Source organism: Epinephelus moara, chromosome 12, assembly GCF_006386435.1.
Source record: "Epinephelus moara isolate mb chromosome 12, YSFRI_EMoa_1.0, whole genome shotgun sequence".
Taxonomy (NCBI): Eukaryota; Metazoa; Chordata; class Actinopteri; order Perciformes; family Serranidae; genus Epinephelus; species Epinephelus moara.
The window spans coordinates 27,319,897-27,347,847 of NC_065517.1; the positions used below are offsets into that span (position 1 = coordinate 27,319,897).

At 39.6% G+C, this 27,951-nt stretch overlaps 1 protein-coding gene across 2 annotated transcripts; it reads left to right on the plus strand.

The window, feature by feature from the left end:
- Window positions 1-5,005: 5,005 nt before the first annotated feature.
- fbxo25 (F-box protein 25) lies at window positions 5,006-27,655 on the plus strand. Of its 2 annotated transcripts, XM_050058364.1 has the most exons (11): window positions 5,006-5,122; window positions 5,983-6,147; window positions 16,739-16,842; window positions 19,085-19,134; window positions 19,221-19,313; window positions 19,408-19,501; window positions 19,954-20,138; window positions 21,041-21,223; window positions 21,644-21,787; window positions 24,402-24,428; window positions 24,921-27,655. In XM_050058364.1, the coding sequence occupies exons 2-11, from the start codon at window positions 6,020-6,022 to the stop codon at window positions 25,008-25,010; spliced, it is 1,098 nt and encodes a 365-aa protein (XP_049914321.1). In that variant the 5' UTR covers window positions 5,006-5,122; window positions 5,983-6,019; the 3' UTR covers window positions 25,011-27,655. The 2 variants fall into 2 exon arrangements, with proteins under 2 accessions (XP_049914321.1, XP_049914322.1); XM_050058365.1 differs by lacking the exon at window positions 24,402-24,428.
- Window positions 27,656-27,951: the final 296 nt, after the last annotated feature.

The window sequence follows — 27,951 nt, forward strand, 5'->3', positions numbered from 1 at the left end:
GGGGGCAAACACTTTTTCACACAGGGCCATGTAGCTTTGGATTTTTTTCTTCCTCATTAATAAAACCCTTCATTTAAAAACTGCATTTTGTGTTTACTTGTGTTATCTTTGACTAATGTTTAAATTTGTTTGATGATCTGAAACATTTAAGTGTGGAAAACATGCAAAAAAGTAAGAAATCAGGAAGGGGGCAAACACTTTTTCACACCACTGTATATGAAATGAATAAATATGAAAAAGTAGGCTACATATATAACCTGAGGTAAGAGGTACAAAATAGCTGTAAAGTTTTGAGTAGTGGGTGATGGAGACAGAGAAAACAGCAGTGTTGCATTGTGTTATGCAAATGCATGTGTGCACATCTCCTCCTATGATCCTATATGTTATTTAAATATGTACAGACTTGCCTGTATAGATATGTAGCAACTATTGCACTGAATATATGTATCTGAATATATGTATATCAATAAGGCCCAGAGTGGGAATACAGTACACAGCTTGCTGCATCTTGTGGTTGGAAACTGTTTGACTTTACTGCATGGGGCCTAAAGGGGGCAGTATCTAACAACATGACTGAACCTTATTACTTCCTTAACATCTCAAGAACTCTGTTATGTTGATGCTTTATTATTGCCATGCAACATAGTTGTTGGTAATTGTTTTGGTGCAGCGTGACAGCTCAGTTTCAGTGCAAAGTAAAAGAGAAGTGGAAAAGAATTAAGACTGGATTGTAATTACATAAAACAAGGCACAGAGGAAAAACAAGCACACATAAACCAGGCTGGATGGAAGCCTGATATGTAATGTCATTTTAAGTTCATCTGAAGAACACAATGAAACTGGTGCTGCATCAGTGTTTTGCCAACAAAGCATAATATTATTTAATGGCAGCAGCTATTCAGACCCTGCCCTCCTGTTTTTCAGATGAACATGCACAATAACCACAGCTGTAGACTTGAGCCTCTTTACTTAAATCGGACTTATGTTACAAGACATATTATTGACTTACTTGAGACTTCAATCCCTGAAGACTTGATCTGCAACCTGAAAGCAGAAGTTTTTTAAAGTGTATTATTGTCTTACAGTAATATTGTACCCTACATACAGACCTTAACACACATATACACACACACACGTTAAATAATGAAACACAATAACACATACACAACAATAATGATGTAAAATAACATGCAATATATAAATAAAAACTAGGAAAAGAGGCGGTGGTAATATAGAAAAATAATATAAACTGGATTATGAAGTGACATAATAGTCTACTATTTTTGATATGCCACATATTCTGTCAAAAGCATATTCACTATAGATTTACATATGGAAAATGTGCCGTCTATATAATTTTCTATTCTAGTCTGAAAATCTATCCAACATTACAAAAGGCACATTGCGTTACAGGCTTTATAGTTGTGTGTAACAACCTTCATCTCCCTGAAAGCAGACGTTTTAACCATAAAATGCAGGAACAATAACAAGTAAACAAGACGTTGCCAGGCAGGCCAAGCATTGCCTCAAACTCTGAATATTTAAAAATCCCCTCCACATGTGTTAGATTTAGACTGCTTTAAAGTAATGATTTGTGTCTGTTTTTTACACCAAAAAAAAAGCTCAATAACCTCATTAAACTACCTTTTCTCCCTCATTACAGTACCTAGAATCAATGTCAAATATTTTTCCAATCAAAAGTTACCACAGGATTCAAGATGTCTCCTGCGTCACTTAAAAGTTTCAGTCTTAGAAGAGGTTTCAAGTTTCCAGTCACACTTGTGTAAGTTGTTACTGGATCATGCCTGACCTCTGAAGTATGTTGCTTGTACGTAGACGTCTTAAACTCAGATTTAAGTTGAGCATCTTTCCACATTTAACAAAGGAACATAAAAACAGCCTCTAGTGTTCAGACTCTGACTTAATTATTAGGCTTAACACAGCTTTGAAAGAACAGTGTTCTTGTTCTGTATCATTGTGGCACTCAGACGCCTGGAATACCTGCGTCATGACTTCAAGAGCATAGCTTTGCAAGCTTTCAATTACTTCACCCTGGAAGAAGTTGAACTACAGCAAAGCTACCCTAAGTAGAAATCTAGTTTGGTTAACTAAAGCTACTTAGAAGAAGTAGTTCAAACTACATGTGATACTAATTTGCATGTACATATTAAATTATAACAAGATATCATTCAAAAAATTCACATGCCAACAAAAAAAAATGCGGCTAAATTAAACTTGTTGCAATAATTACCCACTTGTTAATAGGTTATACATAAACAGGGGCGGCAGTGGCTCAGTCCATAGGGACTTGGGTTGGGTACCGGAGGGTCGCCTGTTCGAGTCCCCGTCCGGACCAAAATATGGAGCATGGACTGGTGGCTGGAGAGGTGCCACTTCACCTCCTGGGTACTGCCGAAGTGCCCTTGAGCAAGGCACCAAATCCCCCAACCGCTCGGGGCGCCTCACCAAGGGCAGCCCCCTCACTCTGACATCTCTCCACTTTGTGCATGTGTGTGTCTTTCGGACCTGTGTGTAACTGACAAGCAAGAGTGAAAACATTGAATTTCCCCTCAGGGGGATTAATAAAGGAAATAAATTAAACTTAAACCAAGAAAAAAATACATTAAAAAATACTAAAAGAAATTATAAATGAATAACGGTTATTTTTTTCACATTTATTATTGCTTTATTTATTGCTGCAGGCCAAACATGATCCTGACAATCTCCATTTGTAAATATGTGTCGCCTTTACACAGATTTTTTTTTTTTAAAAACATTTTGTCAACTACAATGTGTGTCACACGTCACACAGCCTGGGGCTTTTCCTCTAAATTTTGCTGAACCTTAATAGCTGTGGTTAGTCTTGAGTCTTGATTCCAAATCCAAAAAAAGAAACGTCTTGGATAAAAATAGAGACATTAATAGGTCTTTGACAACTTTGTTTGCTGTCACGACCAACACTGCAAAGTTAAAGTACCAGATTATCAGAAATAGCCCACTGCAGAGCCACCATGTGGTAAAACATATTAATGAATGTTCATTAATGACCTATCAGTAATGTTGACAGGCTCATTAAGACTTAATAGGCTGTACTATCTTCATTATAAGGGTCAAGTAAGTTACAGATTCAGACAGATTTATTAAAATTTGTATTTATTTACTTATTTTTTTGCCAAAAATGGCTCTTCTGATAGCGAAGGTTGCCGACCCCTGAACTATACAGTGTCCTTAAATTAGACGGCTGCCTTCATTGGGGGGATTACACCAAGCAGGATTACTCAGTTAGTTCACTTCTTAAATAGCATGCATCAACCTCCCTGAACATTTGTTAATACATACACTGACGCAACTTAAAAAAAAAATAAGGTCACAAATTGCATGCATCTTTTTAAGTAATTCTAACTCTGAGTCAATCCTATGAGTTTTTCGTAATCTGACAAACTCAATTAGTTTAGTATAAACAACATGATTTGCTTTGACCTCGAAAAACATAATTAAGTTGAACCAACTTAACATTTATCCAAAAGTTGATATTTGCTGGCCAAACTATTTTATTTAAGATATTCTAACTTATTTGTTTGAATTCTATCCCACTCAAAAATGTAAAAAAATGTTTTGGATTGTGACCAAACTCTTAAAATAGATTGTCAACTGACTACAACACGTTAATGAAACAAACATAACTTTTTAATACTGAAAAACTTCTTTATTTTAAGCGTTATCCACTGACTCCAAGAATCCTTTTGTAGAGTGTAGCAATAATCAGGACTAAAAAATATCATTAATTTACTAGTTATTACCACTAATTTAGTAGTTGACCACACAAAAAAATGGCAAGTAGTTAAAGTTAGTATACAAAATGTATAAATTTGCAGTAACTTGCTAGTAGTAAGCTACTAGTTTAATTACTTGCAGTTCACTACTCCCCAACTCTGTGAATTTGCATATGAAGACTTGTGACATGACTTAATCTGTCTCTAAAGGACTTTTGATTTTAATAAAACTTACTCTGAAAGGCTCGAGATATGACAAAAGACTGTGGTTGAAAAATGTGACTATAAAACATAAATGTCCTCCTGAGAGCTTGTGTCCTCATACTAGGACCCTACATTTTGCGTTACCTTGACCTTATACTTCATTCTGCTTAACTTGGGCCTGTTGTCCTCGTTCATGGACACTTCTGCATTATACACATGTCCATGTAAAAACAAGATGGCAGCCATCTCTGCCAAGTCAGTCTGCAGCTGACCCCAACACAAATATGGACAAGATACAAAACCTGATCACATTTGATAGTTGAAACTTGTTATTTATGATTAATAACGTTTGCAGTTTGATATGACAACAGATTTAATCAATTTTAGAAACAGTAACAAGATAAGACACTGTTAATTAGAAAGTAGCCTACTTGTTTAAAGACACTAGGAATTTATCATCACCTCATTTAAGGACATTGGGACTTTCTGAGACTTCATTATTGTCATGTTTGAGCATATAGGGACTATTGTTGACACTGTTTCATTTTTATACTTATGAGGTCCTACTAATCCCAAACAAAAGTCATAGGTCACTATAAAGTAAACTATGACACTACCAAGTATGCAACATAAGAGTAGGAAGCTCCCTTAACAGTGTAAGAGTGACCTAGATAAAACACCTTTAACTACAAGGTCTGAACTTCAGGGTTGTGGTTGATTAAGTGATTTATTAAAACTTTATGATTCTATCTGTTTTAAAAATGTTCCTTATTAACCACATCATCATCATCATCATCATCATTACTCACACGACTGTCCAGTGCCCTGTCCCCATCCCCCATCTCAAAATCAAAACACAAGTACATGTGCGCAGTCCTCTGTCACGTGTAGAAGAAAGCCCCAACAAAACACAAGCGATAAAAAAAGAGAATGACTGACAGCCGCAACCAGCCAATCAGCGGCGCGATTCTGGGTAGCAACAAGATAAATACTGCCGTTTCGTCCAATCAGAGAGCGGCAGGGGGCGGGCGCGTATTCCAGTGTCCGCACTGTGTTTACTTCCGTCAATATCTCCAGCACGGCAGGCAGAGGAGACAGAAGACAGAGGCAGAGACAGACGATACAAACAAAGGAGTCGCTTAAAGGTTTGTTTAGCCTTTTTATAGAAACCCTGAACTGTGTTATATCGCAGTTTAGATTCTTTACCTCCTTCCGGTCGTGGCTAAATGCGTTGAAGCGACTGACAGCTTGTGTTATCTTTATTTTTGACCGTTAAATCGCCTGCTAACGCTTTTATATTTCTAAATGCTCAAATTAAATGCGTCATATTCGTTATTATATGTGTTATTAAAGCAATTTGGCTCCGTATGCCATTCGGCATCCCTGTGTTTACCTGTAATATCGCGACAGCATGCTTAATATTAACAACGTTTACAAAGCTAATGGCCCTCTTGTGTATTTGGCAGCTGTTGACAGACGAAATGAACATGTTAGCCGCAGACTACAGGCTGGATCAATGGCAGCAAGAAGGCCATATGATTTGATTGTTTTTCACTAATTTACCCTGAGCTACTGAACTCTTATTGGTATTAATCTCACTGTATTTATGGCACTGAAATGTATTGAAAATCTGAATTTATGTGTTTGGATTCTTCTCCTTGAAATGCCCAGACAATCATTTCAACTGGAGCAGTTTTTAAAAACTCAGATAAATGTGTCCCTGCTTATTTGAACTTCTCTGATCAAATGACTGAGACAATTTAACCTCATGGACAGAGGTTTTTATTGATTGATTATCCTCAGTAACATCAGCTCAGATGTTCAAGTTTGAATCTTGAATTTTTACGTCTTAATATCACCAATCCAATTTCAGCGACCACATTTTCACTTCCCTTGAATTTAAAAATGGGAAAATGAATTTGAGCAACTTGAGTATAAGTGTTGACAATCTTCTCAGTCAGGTATTCACTTCCTCATCCTGCTTCCTGTCCTGTTCACCCACCAGGTGTCCTCTCTGCTCACAGTCCCCTCCCCCAGCTAACATGCCTTTCTTGGGCAAGGACTGGAGGTCACCAGGGTGGAGCTGGAAGAAGACAGAGCACGGCTGGAAGAGGGTCATCTTCTATGGACATGAGTTGGAAGATAACAACAGAGAGCTAGACTTGAAAGAGTAAGATCATATCTTGTTCACCTTTAATAACATTGTGACACCAGTGTCAGACTTGATATGGTTAAAGAGTCTGTGCTTTATCGGGCTTAACTTACTGCACACTCAAATTTAAAATGTGTAAGCTCATCAGTACACAATTGCCAAATGATGTTAGAGGAATACTTCATCCACAAAATGATCATTTGTGTATGAGTAACCCCGTGTTACGAAGAATTCGTGAAAAAAGCTTGGTTTTTCTTGCCTGCCTCTGGTGAACGAAGAATCCAAAAACAAAAAAATATCGATGAATTGAAGTCATAGCAAACCTATATCCAAACATCTGTTTACAATCTCTCACACAACTCCAGCAGTTGAGCCAAATCCAAGTCTCACTTCCCTATTTTTAACTTACATCGTAGGTAACTGGACTTGCTTGGGTTTCTTGAAGACGTTTCACCTCTTATCCAAGAGGCTTCTTCAACCAAACCGAACTGAACTGAACTGAACAGAAGAAGCCTCTTGGATGAGAGGTGAAACGTCTTCAAGAAACTCAAGCTAGTCCAGTTGCCCACGATATAGCACTTAAGATGAGTTAGTGGAGTTTTTGCATCACGCATAACAGTTTTGTGTGATTCAGTTAAAAGTAGAACACAGGTAAATACACTGGAAACCAAGGGATATGTCTGACTAACTATATCGTCCAGCTCTCTACTTTACAGTCGTATATATCGTGCCTTCACATTTGGCTTCATTGAATGAATGCAAGGACTACTATACTGTGAACAGAACTGACTTCTATTCAGAGCTCAGCATGAGATCAGTGAGCCCATCAGAAGCTGAGTTTGCCCAGACTCTAGCCAAGAGTAGATTAGATCTTATTAGCCCTGCAACTCATGTTTAAAATTGAACTCTAATGATTGATTGCAGCTGCCAAGACTCACTTGGAGAGTTGACTTGGTCTTCCAACTTCCACAAAACCCCTCGAAACTGTTTCAGAAGGAGGATTTTTCCGCTTATTAAACAGAGGATAGTGGAGAGCCGACAGGAAATGAAGCGAGAGAGTTGGGTTATGATGACATGCAGCAGAGGCAGTGTGTAGTGATTACATGGTCTGTGTCTTAAACCTCTAAACTATCAAGTCACCCGGACTGTTGTGTTTTAGCAGTGACTTGAAAAGGTGTTTCTTTACAATGGATGGTTGTTGTTTGCTGTTGATGTATATATGTGAGCTGCAGTTTGTGTTAATGCCTGGCTGCAAATCAAATTTCCTTTTTGGCAGAAATGTTTAATAGATCAGAGGAAAATAAAAAGGGTGGCAGAGAGTCAGTAGATAATAACAGTAGTGTATGTGCACTGATAAGGCCATAGCTACTCAGCAGCAGCAAGAAAAATCATAGAGCCAGCTCTTATCAAGGCTGTAGCAGAGAGTCTTTGATGAGGTGATTTGCATCCCACAATTGCAGCCTGTTATTGCCAAAGGGGCGTCATGGCAACAGACAGAGTTTAGCATAGGGTTCGGGTTTAGACACTCAGGAGGGTAATTTACACTAGACCAACTTGTCCGTGTTAGAGAAAAGCTAGGTATTCAAAATAATTGGATTGGAAGTTCACAGCATCATAGAGGAAGATGGCTTTAAGTTGATGTGTGTAACGTGTCAGATTTTTTACCCGGTGTGGATCAGAATCTGAAGTATTGAGGTCGGGTTAATTTCTTCTGCAAACCATCCCCTCGAGGCAATACACACATTCATGTTGTTTATGAACACACATTCAAAACAAGTCATGCAACTTTGTTGTTATATATAACCTGTGTAACATAACACTCGCTCAACCTCATTACTGGAAACCAAAGATTCCCTGGTTTTGGTTAATTGTTCGTGTTTTGATTTTATGATTAATCAACTGACAAACCATGAGCGGTGTTACATTGTGCATCCCGGAACAAAATGTTTGCATTTAACACACTCCCAAATGATATCCTACGAATTAGCAACCCATGAATGACATTCTGTCCTTGATGTACAGTTATGTAATTAACGTAAAGTTACGTAGGTTAGGTTTAGGGAAAGAAACATGGTGAGGACACCCTTTATAATTACTCAACAGTAACGTCCTGGGGGAAATTCTAGGTTTTTGTGACCTATCCACCACCCGAACCTACCTCCTTACAAGGCCGCTCGGGACTGCGTCCTTGTTTACTCCCGTCAGTGCACTGATCACGTGATGGCAGCCTTTCAAAATACATGGGATATGTACGAATTTGGACTTTTCGTAGGAAAACATATGAGCAGTTTCTGAGATCAGCCTCTGGCATTAGATGTAGGGTATGGTGGATGGCGTGACACCTAGGTGAGATGGCTGCTGAGCTGCAGGCCATTTTCGAGTCGAACAAGTAACAAAACATTTTTGGTTTTTTTTAGCAAGACATCGGTGGCATTTCCAGCTATTATTGTGCCACCAAAAGTGGTGTATTTTACTGAGACATTGGTGGCATTTCCAGCCGTTATTGTGCCACCAAAAGTGGTGTATTTTACTGAGACATCAGTGGCATTTCCAGCTGTGATTATGCCATCAAAAGTGGGTGTTCGAGCGAAAACATGACCTTTTCTTAACCCTAACCAAGTGTTTTCTGTGCCTAAACATAACTACACGTTAAGCACAACTTCGTTAAAACATAAAGAAACACGGAGTTTCAACATATTCCCAACATAACAACATACAAATGTTACGTATCTGTGGTTTGCAGAACATTCAATGCTAACATTTAGGCTGGTATTGTTGTGATAGAGTAATTTGAACATCAATTTAGGCTTTAGTCAAGCCAAGTAAAGCCTCAGGAAACAGGATTACATCTGGTGTCTCACTTCTTCATTTACTCAATATCTAATGAACAAAATGCTCAGCTCTGTTGTTCATCATTGGAGTAAGCCAAGATAAAACTAAAATTTTTGGTGTATGAGGCATGTTTTCAGATGCCCTGAAATCCTTTATTGTGCTTGACCAGTGCAGAAAGTAAATACTGGACGTCTTGTTCAGTGTCCATCTCCTGGAGTTGCCTTCGAATGTTAGCAACTGGTGCAACATGTAAATCCTGTCACGGGGGTTTGTTGCTTGGAGTTGTGTGATGAATGTTAACGTACCAGTTCTCCTGACCGGAGCACACAAGAATAACCTAAAAATCAAACAATACCTGTTGCTTGCTCTTGTAATACTATCCCTCCCAAAGGCGTTCTGTGGGTTGAGAGACTTTAAAGACCACTGTTTGTTGAAAAGCAGCTGAGCTAAAAGCAAGTTATTTCGGTCTTTCTGGTCTGTGTTACATGTGCCCCCGTGGGCAGTCTGGGTTGCCTCCTGGCAGGAGAGCTCATCTCGTTATCTGCAGGAAACGTACTGTTTTGACGCATGTCAACTGGCAGTGAGTGGGTCACATAAAGGGAGCGAAAATGAGGTGGATCCCGCTCCTATTCATCCTTTTCATTGTATTTGTTTACTCCTGCTTTATATAGTATGTGTGTCAGGGGGTTGTGCGGTGCAGTGAGGGTTACTATTTTTGTCATTAGTTTGTTTATACTGCACCTGGCTCAGCATTTATTTGTGCTGCTTGCATTTATCTGATCCTCAAAGAATATTGCTCGCTAAAAATAAATATGTATTCCACATTTTCTTTGTTTCACCAGGGGTATTTGAAAATTAAAAAAAAAAAAAACTGATTTGAATAATTGCATTCAAATGTACAGTAGACATTATTTACTGGTCGTAGACTTTATGTTCAATGAGAACATTTCGATTACCAGATGCATTTTATTAGAATTCTGAATGTGTCTGATATGAAAGCTCATTACAGAACAGCAATCCAACATAATCACTGTAATCTCTGAGGTGAGACTGGCAGCAACTGTAGGGGCTTACAGTAGCGTCATAACCCATAAACAAGATGGACAAATTTTAAAGAGCAATCACAAACATTTACTCAGAGTAGAGTCACAAACTGGCTCAGTGAACGTGACAAGTAGGCGTCCACACAACTAAAATTAACTTAGATAACCAATGGAGTGTGTCAGTCAGCAAAGTCAGTAATGAAAGCCATGCATGGGCGTGTGTGTCAGGTGTGTTGTGGAGGTGTTGAAGGTACAAACCAAAAGCACTGATGCCAGGTGGATTGCTGCTGAGCTTCATAAAGGTAACGGCTCTGCCATGTCAGCCAACTGCAGACAGCGGGAGGGGCATCACAGTAGTTTTTACTCTTGTTCTTACAAGTCACACCATGTCACTAACCTGTCTGACTTCATGGGAGTCAAAGGTCAAAACCTAGAATGTGAAGCGTTCAGTGAACTCCCTTCAGCCACTTCCCTGTGAAGGAGAATCACCAGAGGCATGATACAATATTATTGCGATTTTAGATAGGTTGTGATAAAATAAATTGCGTTATATTGCGATTTATTACCAACTGTATATTATGTCCCCAAATGAAAACGTGTTTGTAGTCATCAAGTTTTTAGTCTGTTCATCTCACTTCCGCCATTTTTTGTGGCACCAAAATGCATCTAGTGGACTGAAAAAGCAACTTATTATATTATTATAGTAGACTACCTAAAGTTTGATTTGTATTTGTCATATTAGGAATTTATAAAACAAAAAAACGACACTTGATACAACATATCCCCACACAAAAATATCACGATACTGCAGTGTATCGATTTTCTCCCGCACCCCTACTAGAGCCAAACTTTGATGTTGCTCAGACTCAGTCATAACATCATGTAAGCTGGGGTAACAATCAAAAATAACAGCTCATTTTGCTTGTATAAGAACAAGAGCAATTGATATGTTGACTGCAAGGTATGAGAAGAGATGAAACAATATGAAAATATCATACCACGATTATAGTGAGCAAAAACAGCAGTTATCAGTATTATGGCGGTGTTGTTAAAATGTGCTAAAAATTCTCAAAAAGTACTAAAACACACACTGAAATCAATTCACTAAGTTTTATTTTATGTTGGTGCATAAGCAGCCTGTCTTTGAAATACTTGCTCGAGTGTTTGTGTCACTGTAGATGAGGACAAAGGACTAGTAGCGTCGCTGGGTTTGCCTGCTGCATGCCCTATCTGCAAACAATAAGGCTGACAAATCTCCAGAGCGCTGTCACTGCCTTCTGTCTTGTTTTCATTGACACAGAAGGAACCCACGTTGCATGTTGTGCCTGCGTGTCGGAGACTGTGACTAATATTGGATGATGCTGGACGAATTTTGATAATTAAGATAGAAGGAAAAAAATGGCAACAGGAATAGTGCCATTAGCAGTGGCGTATAATTCACAAGTTTGTGTTGAAGTATGTGTGCGACCTGCGTATGTTAGCGTAAGGAGGGGGGTTGTCACATTTTTGTGTGAGTTGCAGTGTTCAGCAGAGTTAACATGACACACCAGTTCATGAGCACGTCTCAGATAAGCAGTAAGCAGGACGCTGGTGTCCTGCTGGTGCTGATGGGGTTAAAGGTTGGAAGCTCAGCACCAGTTGGTGATGTCTCCCTCAGGCCACTGTGTCGCCTCTTCTGTTGATCAACTGACTAACAGTACCTCACAGTGCAACACTGGCTTGTCAGCAGTTTTTTTCATGGAAAAAAAAGGCAGAGGACACAACATCAAACAATAACTAATGACATCATCTGTTCAAATTGGCCCCCGTCCAAATGCAGCCTGAGTCAGAAAGGCCAGTGACTTCATGCAGCAAGAGTACATTTGGCACACCAACACCAGAAAGAAAGAGGAGCATTATGATGACCACTGGCCTGGCACACTGTGTCACAGAAGTAGTTTAGATCAGATGTTTTATTAGCTGCAAACACTCAAATGCCACGTGGGGGCTAGAAAGTTGAGTGTCCACTAAGTATTTGACCCTCACTCACTTCACTGTCAGTCTCTATGATGGATAATTTATCTGACAGTGTCTGAGTTGCCTCATCTTTCTCTAGACAAAGCATGTCATAAATGCTCCTTGAACGCATCTATCAGTGAGTAAGCAGCAGCTAAATGTCAGCCACATACTGCATTTGTCTTCCTCTTGTTCACGTTGACTTCCTACATAACTCTCATCCTTTTAGCCCATGTATTTCAGGATATTGTTTAAATATCCATAAATCCTTCTGACCATTCCTGCGGCTGTGTGATGTCTTTTATTGGCTCTGTGGAGGCCGGTGCTCCGCATGCAACCTGTGTTAGAAAGCCAAGCTATTGCATTCCTCACTTGTAATTCACTGTGACAGATTACTGTGCTCGCATGTGTGTGTGTGTGTGTTTGTGTGTATGCCTGTGCAATTGGATAAATGGATAGAGACGAGGGATTACCGTAGAACCCATTCACCCTGATCTGTTGATTTCACAGTCAGACAAGCAAAGCTCATGCCTTCACTTATGCTGAAGGAAAAAGTAAATTGGTTTCATTTATCCAAAGGAAAGCATGTGTGTTATGTCGCCCAGATCCCCATCATTTTGGTGAAGTATATATTTCCTCCAGCTGCTCTGTTTGATCACAAACAAAGCGTAGCCCTTGTATTTTTCATCACTGTCGCATGCACTCTGTGGTCTGTGTTAGTGTTGCACGGTATACCGGTACTAAAACAGTACCGCGGTACTAGAGTATTCAAAACGGTACTATACTGCATTTGGAAAATACCGGTACTTTGAAACTGATTCAATTAATTAATTTAGTTAATTTATTTTACTAATTTATGCACACAAACGCCTTTCTTGTTCCTATTGGAGCACAGATTGCGCAAGTGGTGTGTATGACAACACCTGTATCAACATTCGCAGCTGGCGCACGTGAAAAAAGACAAGAGAAAGTCTGCCTCGCAAAGGGAGACAACACGAGACAACACAAACTTGGTGGAACATTTGAGTTACCAAACCGTGACGTCCGTACCGAGGTACTTACCGAACCATGATTTTTTTGGTACCGTTACACCCCTACTATTTATTGTTCTAAAGGTTTGTATCCAAAAGGACTTTTACTTAGGAAAAGTACCGAAGAGTATCAAAAAGTATCGAAATTCATATTGGTATTGGTACCGAAAAAAAGATTTTGGTATCGTGACAACACTAGTCTGTGTTATGGGCCAGAACAATCCTATTTGGTGTTTCTTGCAACCATTTTAGTAGTTGTTCTCTAAAGCAACTTAAACCTTACAATCAATATATTTTAAATTTAAACGGTATTAAACTATATGAGATCCAGAGACTCTACCAGTCATGGTGACTGTATCATGGACCCTCTGCTTAAAGCAGGAATGTCGTGCAGTTTATCCGGCTCATTGTTGTGTATTAAAGGTAGGATTTGTGGAATGGGAGAGCAGGGGTGTCTTGACTTTGAGGCGGCAGTGGGTATAGTAAGAGTGCCGAATCAATGTCTGTACAAAAGAGACACCTGGCAGGATGGGACAGGTGGGATGTTTTATGCGACCCACCGCAGGGAGGTTTAAAAAGCAACTAGAAGCAGTTAGCAGCTAACTCAAAGAAGAACAGCAACCAAAAATGTCCGTAAATTAGGGAGACAGTGTGGTGTGGGAGCGTTAGGGATTGGATGGCTCTATGACTTTAACTAATGTTTATCGATTTATCTCCCAAGTATGTTCTTTATTAATCTTGTCTGTAAAGTATCAAAAATAGTGATATGCCAATTATGTCAAAATTATTTTGGCCAAAAGTTTGGGAACTCAATTGCTTGTTTCCACTCCTAAACTGATTTTTTTTTTTTTTCACCAAATTCTCACATTTGAGGAGCGGGAATGAGCAGATGTTTGCAATTTCTGCTTGGAAACTAAAACCTTCAAAGAATCACTCTAATACCAAAATTACTGCCAATGAATTTGACTCATAGACAAATCATAAGAGCTATCTGTCATCTGGTTAACACTCCTCACAGGATGTGGCTGTCTACACCCTTCCCTGGACAAATGATGGCTTATAATGAGGGCCACAGTGCAGGACAAAAGGTTAATTGAATTTGCGGAGGAGAAGAAGAAGAGAAGACCGAAAGCTCTTATTTTGAAGGGTGTAAGCTGTATCAGTGTAACAGTGCATATTTATATTCTCAGATGGCCATTGCTCAGCTCCAGCACCAGAACCACAAATAAATAGTCTGCTTTGCTTCAGCTAAATTAAATCAGACACTTCAGCACACTAACAGGAAATTATTCTCATATCAAAACATGTGAGGAAGTGGGAATCATTTTGATATCAGTCCCAATACTAAAAACATATTTTCACAGTATTATTTCCCAGTACAATCAGCTGACCCATATATTGTGCTCCCCGACTTGGTAGTGTTGCCAGTTGGGTGCTCAGCTTCAGCCAATGGATTATTAATGTATGGAGAGTCAATAACCAGTCCAGCCCTTTCATGTGTTAAAGGTCATTAGAGTATGTCAAGGTGCGGAGGAATGAATCACAGTTTCAGCTTTTCAGTTATTTTATGTAATTGATTTTATTTGCATTAAAAGAAAATATCCTATTGCAGCCGCATATCTTTTAGGCATCTTTCAGGCTTGTTTATGACTGCTTCTGCATATAATTATATCACAAAAGGAACAGTAAGTGAAAGGTAGAAAGAACTACAGTCTTTGGCTTTGTAGTTGTAGCGCTGAGAGAACAAAGACATACAAACTGCAAACACAGGAGTTTGTATTCAATTCAGTTCAATTCAATTTTATTTATAAAGCCCAATATCACAAATCACAATTTGCCTCAGAGGGCTTTACAGCATATGACATCCCTCTGTCCTTGGACCCTCACAGCGGATAAGGAAAAACTCCCCCAAAAAACATACATACATACATAGTTATTGTGTGTAGAAGAATAACAGGACTATTATTTCATTTTTGAGACTTTTGAGAGTAAATGTGAAAAGAAAATTAAGTCATAGGGCTGCTGTGATACTGCACCTAATTAGGACAACAAAAAGGTTTGTCTTGGGTGCATCGGTACAGTAAACAAATTAGAAAGGATGGGAGAGGAGATACACGCACACCAATGTAACTGGACTTTAAGCCACGAAAAGGTCCACAGGCTGAGATCAGTGCAGAAATAGTCTATTTATTTAAGTCATCTGTGCACAAAAACGGTGCTCAAAGTACAAAAAAGATGTGAGTTAAAACAGCAGCAAACGTTTCAGTCCTTGACTAACATCATTTAACACTAAGAAAAATTAAGACATTTATAATACTCACATACATACAATGATTTCCTAAACTGACAGCTTCATTTTGTATGACTGGATAAATAGAGCTGAGAATGTATCCTGCACACTTATAAAGCATTTATATTAGGGGTGCATTCATTTTCCATAAACTCGTATCCTGTTGGGGGTCGCCCCAGGTTGCCAAACTATCACAGGGCTGACACATAGAGACAAACAACCATTCACGCTGTGGACTGTGGGAGGAAGCCGGAGTAGTCGGAGTTAGTACAAACTATATTTTAACTTTCAAAGCACACAAACATTTATCATCCTGGTGATCGGCACATCTGGGTGATGCTGTCAGATGTGCATTAGCATGTTGGATGTGTTTCTATTCACATACCCTACAAATATGGACGCCTACACACCGTCCTCGTCTTCCACACAACATGCTTTGTTGCTGTTGTAGCTGATCGGGACCCTGCAGGCAGGTCTTCCAGCTCTGGCATTTCATTAGCACTCACCTTACTGTGACTTACTAGCACATGCTGCGTTTCTAAACTTTTGTTCCATGTAAAGTACATCAGTCTTCATTCAATATATTCTGCATTCAGCTGTCTGTGCCAAACTGTGACATTTGATACTAATACATGAACCGTTACAGCCCTAAATTATATGCAGTATAAATGGCAAGAAATGTGCACAGACCCTCACAAACACACTCCCATGGATAATCTGTACCCAGTTTATGCTTTTATTTGGGTTTCACTTGGTGTTGCGCCAAATCAAGCCTCCCATTTCAACATATGTCAAGTCGAGGTCAGCTGCCAAAAATGTTAAGATCTATCTTATCAGTAATAACAAGGCCACTTATCAACCAAGAAACGCGGAGAACGGCTGCCAGAAATAACAGAGATCAGATGGAGATCTCAAAATGCTTTGCCTGTTCTCTGAGAAAAGACTGTCTGAGTCACATTTGTGATTCTGTCTCTCAGACTCTGATATGTGTCTGCCATCTGCAGTGTTTCCTCCAACATAACAGACACTGTGAATCTTTAAAGCCACATCTTGTCCCCTCTGACTCCTGCTACATCTGTCTTAGCGTGCTTATTATTCCAATTCATCCAAAATGAAGCAGCTAGATTTTTGATTAGATGAATTTATGGGCATTTGCTTTCTGTTTAGTTTCTTTTATGCTGGTAAAGAGGGATTATCATTCTTAACTTGCATATGTGCTGGCCCTTTGAACCCCAAAATACTGCAGCACTTAAACTGCTTTGGATCTGACATGCCATTACAACAAAGTTATACGGGACATCAATAAAAAGTCACTGACTTGCTTCAGGCCTCTTTAGAGTGGCTTGCACATTGTATTTCAGGTGGTCACGCTCGCATGCAATGCTGTTAACAAATTCCTCCTTTCTCTGTCTCAACAGGCTCTGCAGTGACAACAAAGAGAATCTGTTTGTCGGGGATGTGTGTGAGCTCGCCACCACAAAGAGGAAAAAGGACCTCTACAACAATAACACCAAATCTCAGTGTGAGTTTCAGCGACACGTAATCACTATTTTGACGTTTGTGGTATGAAAATTAAAGGCCCTTTGTGCAGAAAGAGCAGAACAGAAATACTGGGAAGCACAAGTCATAAATGCAGCGAAGTGGCCACCACCTATTGGAAGCTTTGTAGCATTGAGATCATTCAGTTATCACTTGAGGTCGTCATATTGAAGCCAACTACTGCATGCCACCGCTTACTGTATAACACTGTATACAATGTAAACACTGGAAAGTCACCAATGACCAACTTGAAAATACTGACTGTTGGTGACGGGTGACTGTTGAAGACCATATATGCTGTGTAGCAGTCAAAAGTCACTCCTGTTTGTCAACAGGACCTAAACTTAGCTCAGCTTCAAACTAGTCTGACATGTTAAATTGCGTTTGACATTTCAGGTTGTTTGCTTTGTCCATTTCTTCCTCTCAGACTAAGGCTATTGTTTGCTGTCTCCTCTAAGTCTTCTCATCAAATTTACACCATCCAGTTCATGGCACGTTTATGTTTAAAGTCCCCCTCCACTCAAAATGTGTTTTTCCTCGGTATATGTCCCCAAAAATGTCTGTCCTTGACTATACTGACTTGTATCTGTGCAAAGTTTGTCACTAGAGAGGTGTTTTCAAATTTCCCTACTGAAGCAGCGATCAATGTGCACTCCTTTAAAGCTAGATTAGGTACGTCACTATTCCAAAAGCCAGTCGCTGTTAAGGGGAACAGATTTCAACACAACATCGGCAAAGAAACCTGAAAATTCCAGCACAGAGCGGACTTGTCAATACACACAGTGAGAGTTAGCATTAGCGTAGTCAAAGTTTTGACAGTAAACATGGAAGAGTGTGGAGTGTTTGGATGTTAACCGGCCCCTGGAGCTTCTTTCCACCATCTACAAAACCCCTTTGCAGCAGATATTATTGCATGTTTGTTTCACAACCACTGCTTGTTAAAAACTTTATTTGGACTCTCTTTTACAAGAACACCCTGATTGCAGTACATATAAGACAAAAAACAGGACATAAGGTCCGATATCAATTCACAGAACACACGTGCATTCAAGTGAGTCAGAGAGGATTTAAATTCATTAAAAGGGATTAGCTGTCTAATTTTACAAGCTTCTGCAGATTGTTCCTCTTGTGTGGTGCACGCTATTTGAGAGCCATTTTCCCAGCCTCTGTATTAACATGATGATAGTCGAGGACCAAATTGTCTTGGGGCCTAGTGCAGTGTGAATTTGATGTGTAAGATTCTCTATTGCTGTGTCAACCACTGCCAGTTACAAGCTAACAAACAACATAAACAAATGAAACACGATAACTACACTTACCATCCTGGTACATCTGCTAGTCGCCAATTTTGGTGCACAACAGACTCCTCATCTGAGTCTGACTGAGGCTCAAACATGTATGGCTGAATCTCTCTTATGTTTCCTTTAATGCTAACAGTCGCCATCTTGATGCACAGTCAGACTTATCTTCACACTCTGAAGACTTTCTGCAATTTTTTTTAACGTTTAATTTAGGAAAATCATATTAAACAAAACATTAATCATAAGTGCAGTATTTTTAACTTTAAAACATGTCTGGAGGGGGAGTTTAATATAGGCTGCATGTTGAGCAGCAAAACAAAAAGCAGCATAGTTTCTTATCTTATTTCTAAAGTCACTGCTGTAGCTTGTTTTCCGGACTGATTTATACAGTAGAAGGCAGGTACAAAACAACAATGCTACCCACCTGGATGTCCTGAAGCTGAACCTCGTCATTCACATATTATTATGACCAGTCATTATCCTATAACGTGGTTCCCAGATGTTCATTTAAAAAGTTTGACCTTGCAACCACGTCCCAATTATTCGTGTTAACATCGTGAATAGTTTTAGTGTCCTAAGATTACTGTCATCAAGTCCAGTTGTTTTCTGCAATGCATGCCAAAAGCAAATACAGAGGATCATCACAATATTATTAACGGTCTATTGCAATTTAATACCACACCCCTGCAGCACGTTCTTCATCTGGGGAGGTTATGATGTCCAGTGTTTGTGGAAACTGTTGCAGAGAGGTTATGAGTCAACTATAAGACTCTGTTTTTTACTACACAGCTATTATTGTAGTGGATTGCATTAAATTAAACAGTTCCTCATCATGTTGTGTGGTGTACCTGACGTATTGTATGTACATTTACAGCAAAACACTTAAACTCTGATGACTAGTGTGCATATTTTTTTCTTGTCCAGTTGTTTTCACAGATAAATGGATCTACGTGCAGAAAGGGAGCACGAAAGAAGTGAGTTCTGCAGCTGTTACCAGAATTTTCACATTAAGTGTTTATTTGCCGTTGATTGAAACAGCACAGTGTATTTGTATTCACAGCGACACGGATACTGCACGCTTGGTGAAGCCCTCAACCGTCTAGACTTTTCCAGTGCCATTCAGGACTTGAGAAGATTCAACTATGTTGCGAAAGTGAGTGATAATGATGATTGCCCATTAAAAACTTTTGCACAAGCAGTTCTTCATCTAACAGTCTGACTCTGTCTCTCTCTCTCTCCCGTCATAGCTTTTCCAGCTAATAGCCCGGTCTCAGCTGACCTCTTTGAGTGGAGCTGCCCAGAAAAACTATTTCAATATACTGGAGAAGATTGTACGAAAGGGTAAGGAGACCTGAGGCGGAGATTTTGAGCAGGCAGACATTTTCTCATTTCTCATTTTCTCTGTCTGGTGTCAGAGCTTGTTGTTGCACCCTGGACTCTAATTTAGGCTCTAATTTTGGTTGTAAAAGCAGCGACTGCTGTTTAGTCACGGCAGTGTTATTTTATTGAATGCCTAAAACCACAAAACCAGTAGGACCAGTGCGCATTATGGGGTTGTGTTGCCCTGTGGAGCAAAGAACAGTTCTAGTTTGCCACATGTATGTAGTCAATGGGGGAATGTAACTAAGTACATTTACTCAAGTGCTGTACTTGTAACTGTAGTTTTGTTTTACACCTGGACACCTTTAAGATGGGAAAAAAAATTTTTTTTTGTTGTGTTGCGTTACATTTTGGCTGCTAATGTTTTCTTTTTCTCTTGTGTTTTTCATTTGTCTTTAAAATTTTGCCACTAGTTCTAGACGACCACTACAACCCGCGCCTTGTCAAGGACCTCCTGCAGGACCTGAGCTCAACACTGCACAACTTGACCATCCATGTCGGCAGGTGTGTCCTCGTGGGCAACATCAACATCTGGCTGTGTCGACTAGAGATCATTCACAAATGGCAGCAGCAGGTCAACAACCTGCAGATCCCCAAGGTAACAAGTGTGCTGGTGTTTGTGTGCGTGGGTCTGCGTGTACGTATTTAATTCCAACTTTCTTCAATATGCTCTAGGCCTCAACACGCCTCCAGGTCAAATTTGAGCCGCGTGTATGTAAATGTGACTTTTAAAAAGGGAACAAGTGCAGTAGGTTTGTGTCTATTGACCTCTGTGCTGCTGAGGAGGCGCCACTGCTCACTTGTCATGCTACTGAATATAATGAGTGAGGAACATGAAATATGGAAGGAGAAGTACTGGCAGCTTCTCTGTCCAAACGGGTCATTTAACTCTTAATTGTTTATAAAATTGTAAGACATCGTCCTCAAAAAAACAAGACAAGGTCCAAAACTAGTATATGACATGACCATGTGTGTAATGCCCGAGGGGTTTTAATTTGAAACAGGAAGTGGCACCATTCACTCAGTCACGAACATTTGTTCTTACAGTCCTGCAATCCAACCAAAATTATCATGTAAACACATCTTAAAATGAGGGGTGAAAGCAGATTAAAGTTCTTGCTGGCACTACTACCCCAAGCTTCATGACTTCATATAGTTCCCCTCCGGCCTGCAGCTTCATGCCCCCCTAAACACACACATTTAATTTTGTAATACCCGAATGGCGTAGAAAGAGATCAGAAACACTTAATGTATAGCAAAAGATTGATTTAAATGGTGAAAGTGCCACTGAATAATTGTTTTAAAATTACAACTAAATTAATCAACAACAGTTGAACAGTTTACAAGTCTCTGTCTTTGAATCTTCAGCACATTGGGCACATTAAAAAAAAGATTTTCTAAGGGCTCATTTATGCTCAGTGTCAGACATGGAGAAGGATTGAGCCTTCTATCCGTACTCTGCATTCATTTTGTCTGTATTTGCTCTTATTGTCTCCCCAGCAAATGTGCAACGGCATGTCATTCAACGACTTGCCGCTACACATGCAGAACAAGATCCTCTGCAAGTTATCTGATGCCTATGACATCATTAACCTGGGACAGGCCACGCCCACTCTGCACTGCCTCAGTGAGAACAGGGTACTGTGGAAGAAACTCTGCCACTTTCACTTCGCGGACAAACAGGTGAGAGAACAACAGATTTTGCTTAATCAGACATGGACAAGAGGAATTTGTAGCAGACTAAATATGTGATGTTAGCAATTATTTTAAAAGGGATATTACAACAGTAGTTCATAGTCAAGCCTCCAAAGAGATAGTTGCTATGTAGTTCACCTGTTGACCACTAGAGGACAGAATTGCCACATTTTCCTCACAATGATCTGTCTCACCCTCTTCCTCTGTCTCTCTCTCTCGTTTACAACCACACACATACACACACTGTCTCACACACACCGTATAAACATCCACCCACAGGATCGGTGTTAATGAGAACTTGTCCTCAATTATATCTAATTACACTTTGTTCCACTTTTAATTACGTTCCTGTCCCCTGTGTTTTTAAATGTTTTTTTGAATTCTGTGTTTCCCCCCATCCACGTGCAGTTCTGTAGGAATCTGGTCCTATCCAAGAGTGATAACGTGGACTGGAAGCTGATGTACTTCACCCTGAAGAAACACTATCCAATGAGGGAGCAGTACGGCGACACCTTGCACTTCTGCAAACACTGTAGCATCCTCTTCTGGAAGGTAAATGAGAGAATAAACACACGCCTGCAACCACATTCATGTCATGTTCGGAAACACCATATGACTAACCAGCGCTGTTAAATGAAGGTAACAATAAGTTAAACAGATTGGTCAAGCTTTCAGTTTTATTGCCTTTCAGTGTTGTGGACTGTAGCTTAGTAGAGGCAGAGTGTGTGGACAGTAAATGTGAGACCTGCACTGTTCAAAGAGACCTGATATCTCTTAAAGTCTACATAGATCAGACATGAGAGACTTTCAGATCAAGTATCAAGTTGTACCAAAGCACACTGTAAGAGACAAAACATTCACTATCGTTTGGTACACTCAGGAGAAGGTCACAGAGACACTTTGGTCCAATTACACTGTCTGTCACACACTGATATCTGACTCTAGTATAACATGAGAAAGGTGTCTGATAGTAAGTAGTAATGAAATCCCATTTTTATTCAGCAAATATTTCTTTCTGAGGTTTATATTTATTTATGGCATTCTTGGGGGAAAAAAGTAAAAGCCCTGACATATGGTGATGCGAGGACATCTTTTTGTAGGCCAACCCAGAAGTTAGCATCGCCCTGGTTACCTCGACAAAACGCTGATGAGATTTTTTCGTTGGAGTTTGGATTCAAGCAGGAAATAAACTTTGTGTCAAAAACAAAAACTTTATGATACTTAAAGCCTGTGTCCACATTGCGTTTTTCTTTGACAGAGAAGCTTCATCCCAGCGCTTAATAATAAAAGTGCTCCCAACACTTTTAATGATGCACTAGACGTGGGTTTGTTTCTATGACAACAATATCTTGACGCTAAGCTAATGTAACACTACATTAACGTAGGGTTACAAGGTTGATCTGCTCCCACAAATTGTTTTTTCTGTCTTTCTTGTGATAGTTTCCAACTGACATATCTCACAGCTTGGGATAGACAGTAGCTAAAGGAGCGACACTAGTGTCCGAAAACTGCTTAAAGCAGTCGCACAAAAATGCCAAAGCACACTGAAAAAAGACACTGGGCACGGCGCCTTTACTCTAGGCCATTTACACTCTCTACTGGTTGGGAGTAGGGCTGCAATGATTAGTCGACTAATCAATGATTAATCGACTATTAAAATAATCAGTGACTATTTTAGTAGTCGACTAATCGGATCCAGTCATTTTTCATAGAAAAGTACTATAAAAGTACCCCAAAATACTCTTACTGCAGCTTCTTATGTTCAAATATTGGCAGCTTTACACACTCTCCCGTGACAGTGAACTAAAACCCTTTGGCGTGAGTATGAAACAAGACATTAGATGACACAATTTTAGGGTTTGGGAGAGACAGACCGACATTTTTCAACATTTTAACACATTTTTTGATAAAATGATTAGTCGACTATTCGAAGAAATAATCGACAGATTAGTCGACAATGAAAATAATCGTTAGTTGCAGCCCTAATTAGAGGTAAATAGCTTACGTTAGGCTATAAATGAACTGCAGCATGGGCGCGTGACTTCAACGTCACCACCACATCAAGGCTGTAAAGTTGTATTTGGTGTGATGACATGTATGTGTTCAACGACCTCTGTGGTCTCATTTTGCCATTTGTTATAAACCACCTTTATTGGGACACGTAAGATCATCAGAATTCACGAGAGGGGGGGCGTCAGTAGCGTAGTGGATAGTGCCGGCACCCCACGTACAGAGGCATCGCCTCGCTGCAGCCGCCGCGGGTTCAAATCCGGCTCGCAGTCCTTTGCTGCATGTCAGTCCCCACTCAAATCCGGCTCGCAGTCCTTTGCTGCATGTCAGTCCCCACTCTCTCTCTGTCTCCCCATTTCACTCTCTGTCCTGTCTAAAGGCAAAAAGCCCATAAAAATAATCTTTAAAAAAAAAAAAAAAAAAGATTTCACGAGAGGGGTAATTATTGACGTATTATGTCATAGAACAAAATGTGGAAATAGGTTAAGCTTGTGTTACCACAGACCTTATTTCAGGCATTTAACCAAAAACCCATTGACTTAAAGACGAGGGAACCAGAAGTGTAAAAATGCTAACTCATTTCCAGGTTACAGGACTCATGCACCCCTGTGTTGCATTTCTACTTTGACTAATTAGATAATTTACTGTTAAAACTTGAGGTCAGTGTAGAAAATTGCTTCACTCTCAGAACAACGCTCTGCTTATTCAACAGGAACACATGAGTAACACGTACACGCACACATCATCACTCATATTAATGGTAATCCTTGTTGTCCACCAGTGTAATTGATTATGTAAACTCGTGCTCCTATGTGTGTACGTAGGAGTCAGAGGTCAAGTTGGGTGCAAACAAATGACTTCTTTGTGCTCAGCGACACATGATGTCTGACCTTAAACCATGCGTCAGACAAAAGTTGAGTCAGTGACTTTCCAGGGAATTTTTTATCGACACAAACTAACAGTGCTTGGATGAAAAGTGCAGCTTCTTCTAGTATCTGCTCACCCCTCTTGATTATTTCCTACCCACAGCCTTGTTATCTTCCATGACCGAGTCCTTGTACTTTTTAACCTGCCTCCTCTTTGCGTCCCTCTCCTTGCTTGTCTCCTTTCCTTCCCGCCTCCTCTCCTTGGTACCCCTTCTCCCTGATTCCTTAAGGATCGCCACCTGGCTTTGTTACTCAAGGTATTTCCCGTCCCTGTGCGCCTTTCTGTTCTTCGTCAGTTGCTAGTTTGTCTCGTGTTTTCCTGGTGACCTGATTTATAACATATCTTTTTTTGCCATGTGTGAAGCGTGTGTTTTGTGCTGTCCTCTGTTTAACTTGATGTCATCATGTTTTGCTCAAGGCGTGTTTAGTAAACAGTGCCGCTCTTTCCGCTGACTTTTTCATGGCCTCTAGCCACATTCCTAAAGTTCATATATTCCTCTGAATATTGAGTTCATGTGTCTGAAAGAAAACTGTCATTTAGTTTAGCATGCATGTGTCTCTCTGTGTATACTAATGTACAGGGTCAGGTTGCACCAGTTAGTTGTAAATCCATCACTAAAGCTGTGTTGAAGTCCTTCCATGTTCTTAGTAACTACTGGTTGCTGTGTCTGAACTGTAAGCACAGCTACTCCGTTAGTTTCCTAGTCTCCATTTTCTCTCTAACCATATGGTTGTTGACTGTGTTCCAGGACTGTGGCCATCCATGCACAGCCACCGATCCAGACAGCTGCCTCATGCCCATTTCTCCGCAGCACTTTATCGACCTCTTCAAGTTCTGAACCCTCCACGCTGTTCTTCAAGAGAAGCATCCGTTTACTCTCACTCCCGAACCGGGAGTGTGTACGAGACCTTGATGTCGTTACAAATACAAAGGGCTTCAACTGCAAGAGATGACTTTTTTTATGTCTCCATTCTTACGCACAAGTGTTTCCATAAGACATAGGAAAGATTAAAGGTATAGTATGCGGGATTGTTGTTTACTGTTTGTGAACACAGTGGAAGTAAAAGCCAACCGCAGATTTGCCCTTGTTTGATGCTTTGCCTCGCTGTATTGGCGTCTTTTTCTGATCTGTGTCTCTTTGATACCTGCTGCTTATGGTCTTCTACCTGGTGGCTACCTTTTTATAAAGCCCAGACCTTACCTGAGTGCTGTGGGGTTACACCGCCATAATCACCAAGCACAGGAAATAAGAAGAAATAAGGAAATACAGGCAGAGGGCAGAGTCTGCAGATAAATACACTGACTGTGGGTCATAAGTGATGATTGAGAGAAATGATTTCTGTGTAAGTCTATACATTGTTTTAAATGAAAATCCTGCATAGTATACCTTCAAATGCCTATGTTTGGAGTTTAAAGCATTATTTAACCCGTTAATGATCTTTTTTTTTTGTCAATTACTCACCCATGTTACATCGAATTTGGAAAGAAAACTGTTTTTCTTGCATGCCTTCACAGTAGCACAGATTTATCGATACATATCGATTCTGAATACATTTCAATACTCATTCTCCACAGTATTAATACACCTTTTAGTATAACCTTTTTCCCCATGGTATTGAAAATGGCACCAAATATTGATGATTTTCAAGGTATTGTATTAAGGTTAGAAACTACAGTATTGTGACAATACTTCACACTGAACGAAGAACCAAAAAAAGAGGACGTTCTAGATGTATTTAAGTCATAGGGGTCCATGTTTAAAACAGCAAAACTATATCAAAACATCTGTTTACTAACTTTCACACAACTCGCGCATTATAATCCAGTCCTTATTTTTCCAGTTGTATGTTCAGTTCTTCCCAAACACATGTATTTTTGCCAAAACTCCTTACGTCTCGTTTTCACTTGCGTATGTCTACAGAGACAAGGCATCCAGAAGCCCATTCATTCCTATGGGAATCTTTGTGATAGCCGATGTGCCTACGAAACTCCTCCCCTTGGTAATATTTCGGTCCGGAAATTGCCTTAGATACCTTAAAAAAAGATGGAATTTTGCGTTGGATTTCGGAGAGACCGTACGACAGTGTGCTAGCTTAGCTAACAGGCTGCTAACTGGCTAACGGACTATTTCCTTCAATTGAGTTGCCGGATGTTGGTTGTCCAGTGAGTTTGTTTGATTAAAAAGAAGTTGTTTATCTAGTTTTAACACATTGTGAATCTGAGTAATGTTTTTCTGCTAAAATATGGTTATACATTATATACAGTCAGATTGTCATTATGACTCGTTCAGCCGTTCATTCGTCTTTTTAGTAAATATTTCACAAAACATGCTGCATACCTGGCAGGTCCTGTTTTTGTCTCAGTAATGTTCCAAGCAAATATTCCAAATGACTGGATGGCGAAAAACTGACAAAATTAGCCTCTCCTCCACGGCTACAGGTAGTTTCTATCAGGTTTCTATCCATTCGTAAAGAAATGCACTTCCTTGCGTTGGACACTTGAGGCATCATACGTATATTAATGCATGTACGGACACCAGTCACGAACGTAAGTGAAAACGAGGCTTAGAGAATGTTTATGTTTAAGTGTTTACACAGTAAGGTTTTAGCAGATATGGATGTGTTTGGGCAAACTGATAGGACTGAGACTTGGATTATACTGCACGTTGATATAGTGTTGTCAAATGCTGTCCCCCTTTAACCTCAATTAATCAAGAATGTTTGCCTTTTTTGCATTCTTCGTTCAACTTGGAGGCATGAAAGAAAAACAAAGATTTTGTCACATTGTCACAGGGTGAGTTATTGATACACAAGTGATCATTTTGGGGCTGAAGTATTCCGTTAAGAATGTCATGTGATGATGATAAATTATAAAGAACTTTTATGTTTTTCTCCTGCTGCACAAACGTTTGTCTTCTTGACAAAATATTCCTGACAGAGGAAAGACGAAAATAATATGTAAATGTTATATGAATATGTGAAAGGATTTATATGTAGAAGGAGTTGTAGCATGTTTATAGTAGGTAAGTGGTGATAGGTAATGTTTAAGAGGTGCAACACGTGCAGTGTGGCAGAATACGATGACTCGTGTTAACTGTTTATTTAATGGGGTTAAACTCTTCTCTGCTTTTTGCTCTGTTCCGTTTCGGTGGTATTTTTCTGCAATAACTGAATGCATGTCATGTTTGACTCTCTGTTTACATACTTTATGTTGTCCTATGTGAATTCTTGCTGTGCTCTGTATACATCGGAGGCGTCAACACTAAGAGAAAATAATGTAAAGCTCCGTTAGCTGTACAAGTTTTTACAATCTGCTTTTGTCAGACAGGAAATGTTAAACGTTATTTAAAGGAGAAAAAAAAGTTTTGTATCCTTCCTCTCGACTTTTGTAATATTCCTGTGCCGTCCCAGTACTCCTGATGATACTATCATGACTTTTATGGGACAGGAACTAGCTCTAAAGAATTAAATATTTCTAAAAACCTGTTTCTGTTCTTCATTTGAACTCAGAAATATTTGTATTTTGTTAACTGTTAGAATATTTCATCAGATTTGGCACAAACGTCCCTTAGTGGTCAAAGGTCAAAGCCACTGTGACCTCACAAAACATGTTTTTGGCCATAACTCAAAAATGAATTCACCGATTATGACAAAATTTCACACACGTCTAATGGTTGTTGTTCTTCCAGTACACTTTTTTTCTGGCTGTTATTTAACACCATAAGTCAGGAACAGAAGGGGAGACATTTGGTCAGATGCTTAATTGGTGACACTGATCTT

What these genes read in the sequence shown, in the direction of transcription:
- fbxo25 (XM_050058364.1), top strand. Translation starts at nt 6,020, where the DNA reads ATGCCTTTCTTGGGCAAGGACTGGAGGTCACCAGGGTGGAGCTGGAAG. An exon ending in AGAAAGGGAGCACGAAAGAA is followed by an intron (nt 19,135 to 19,220) that starts GTGAGTTCTGCA and finishes TTGTATTCACAG; the next exon opens with CGACACGGATACTGCACGCT. An exon ending in GGAGAAGATTGTACGAAAGG is followed by an intron (nt 19,502 to 19,953) that starts GTAAGGAGACCT and finishes TTTTGCCACTAG; the next exon opens with TTCTAGACGACCACTACAAC.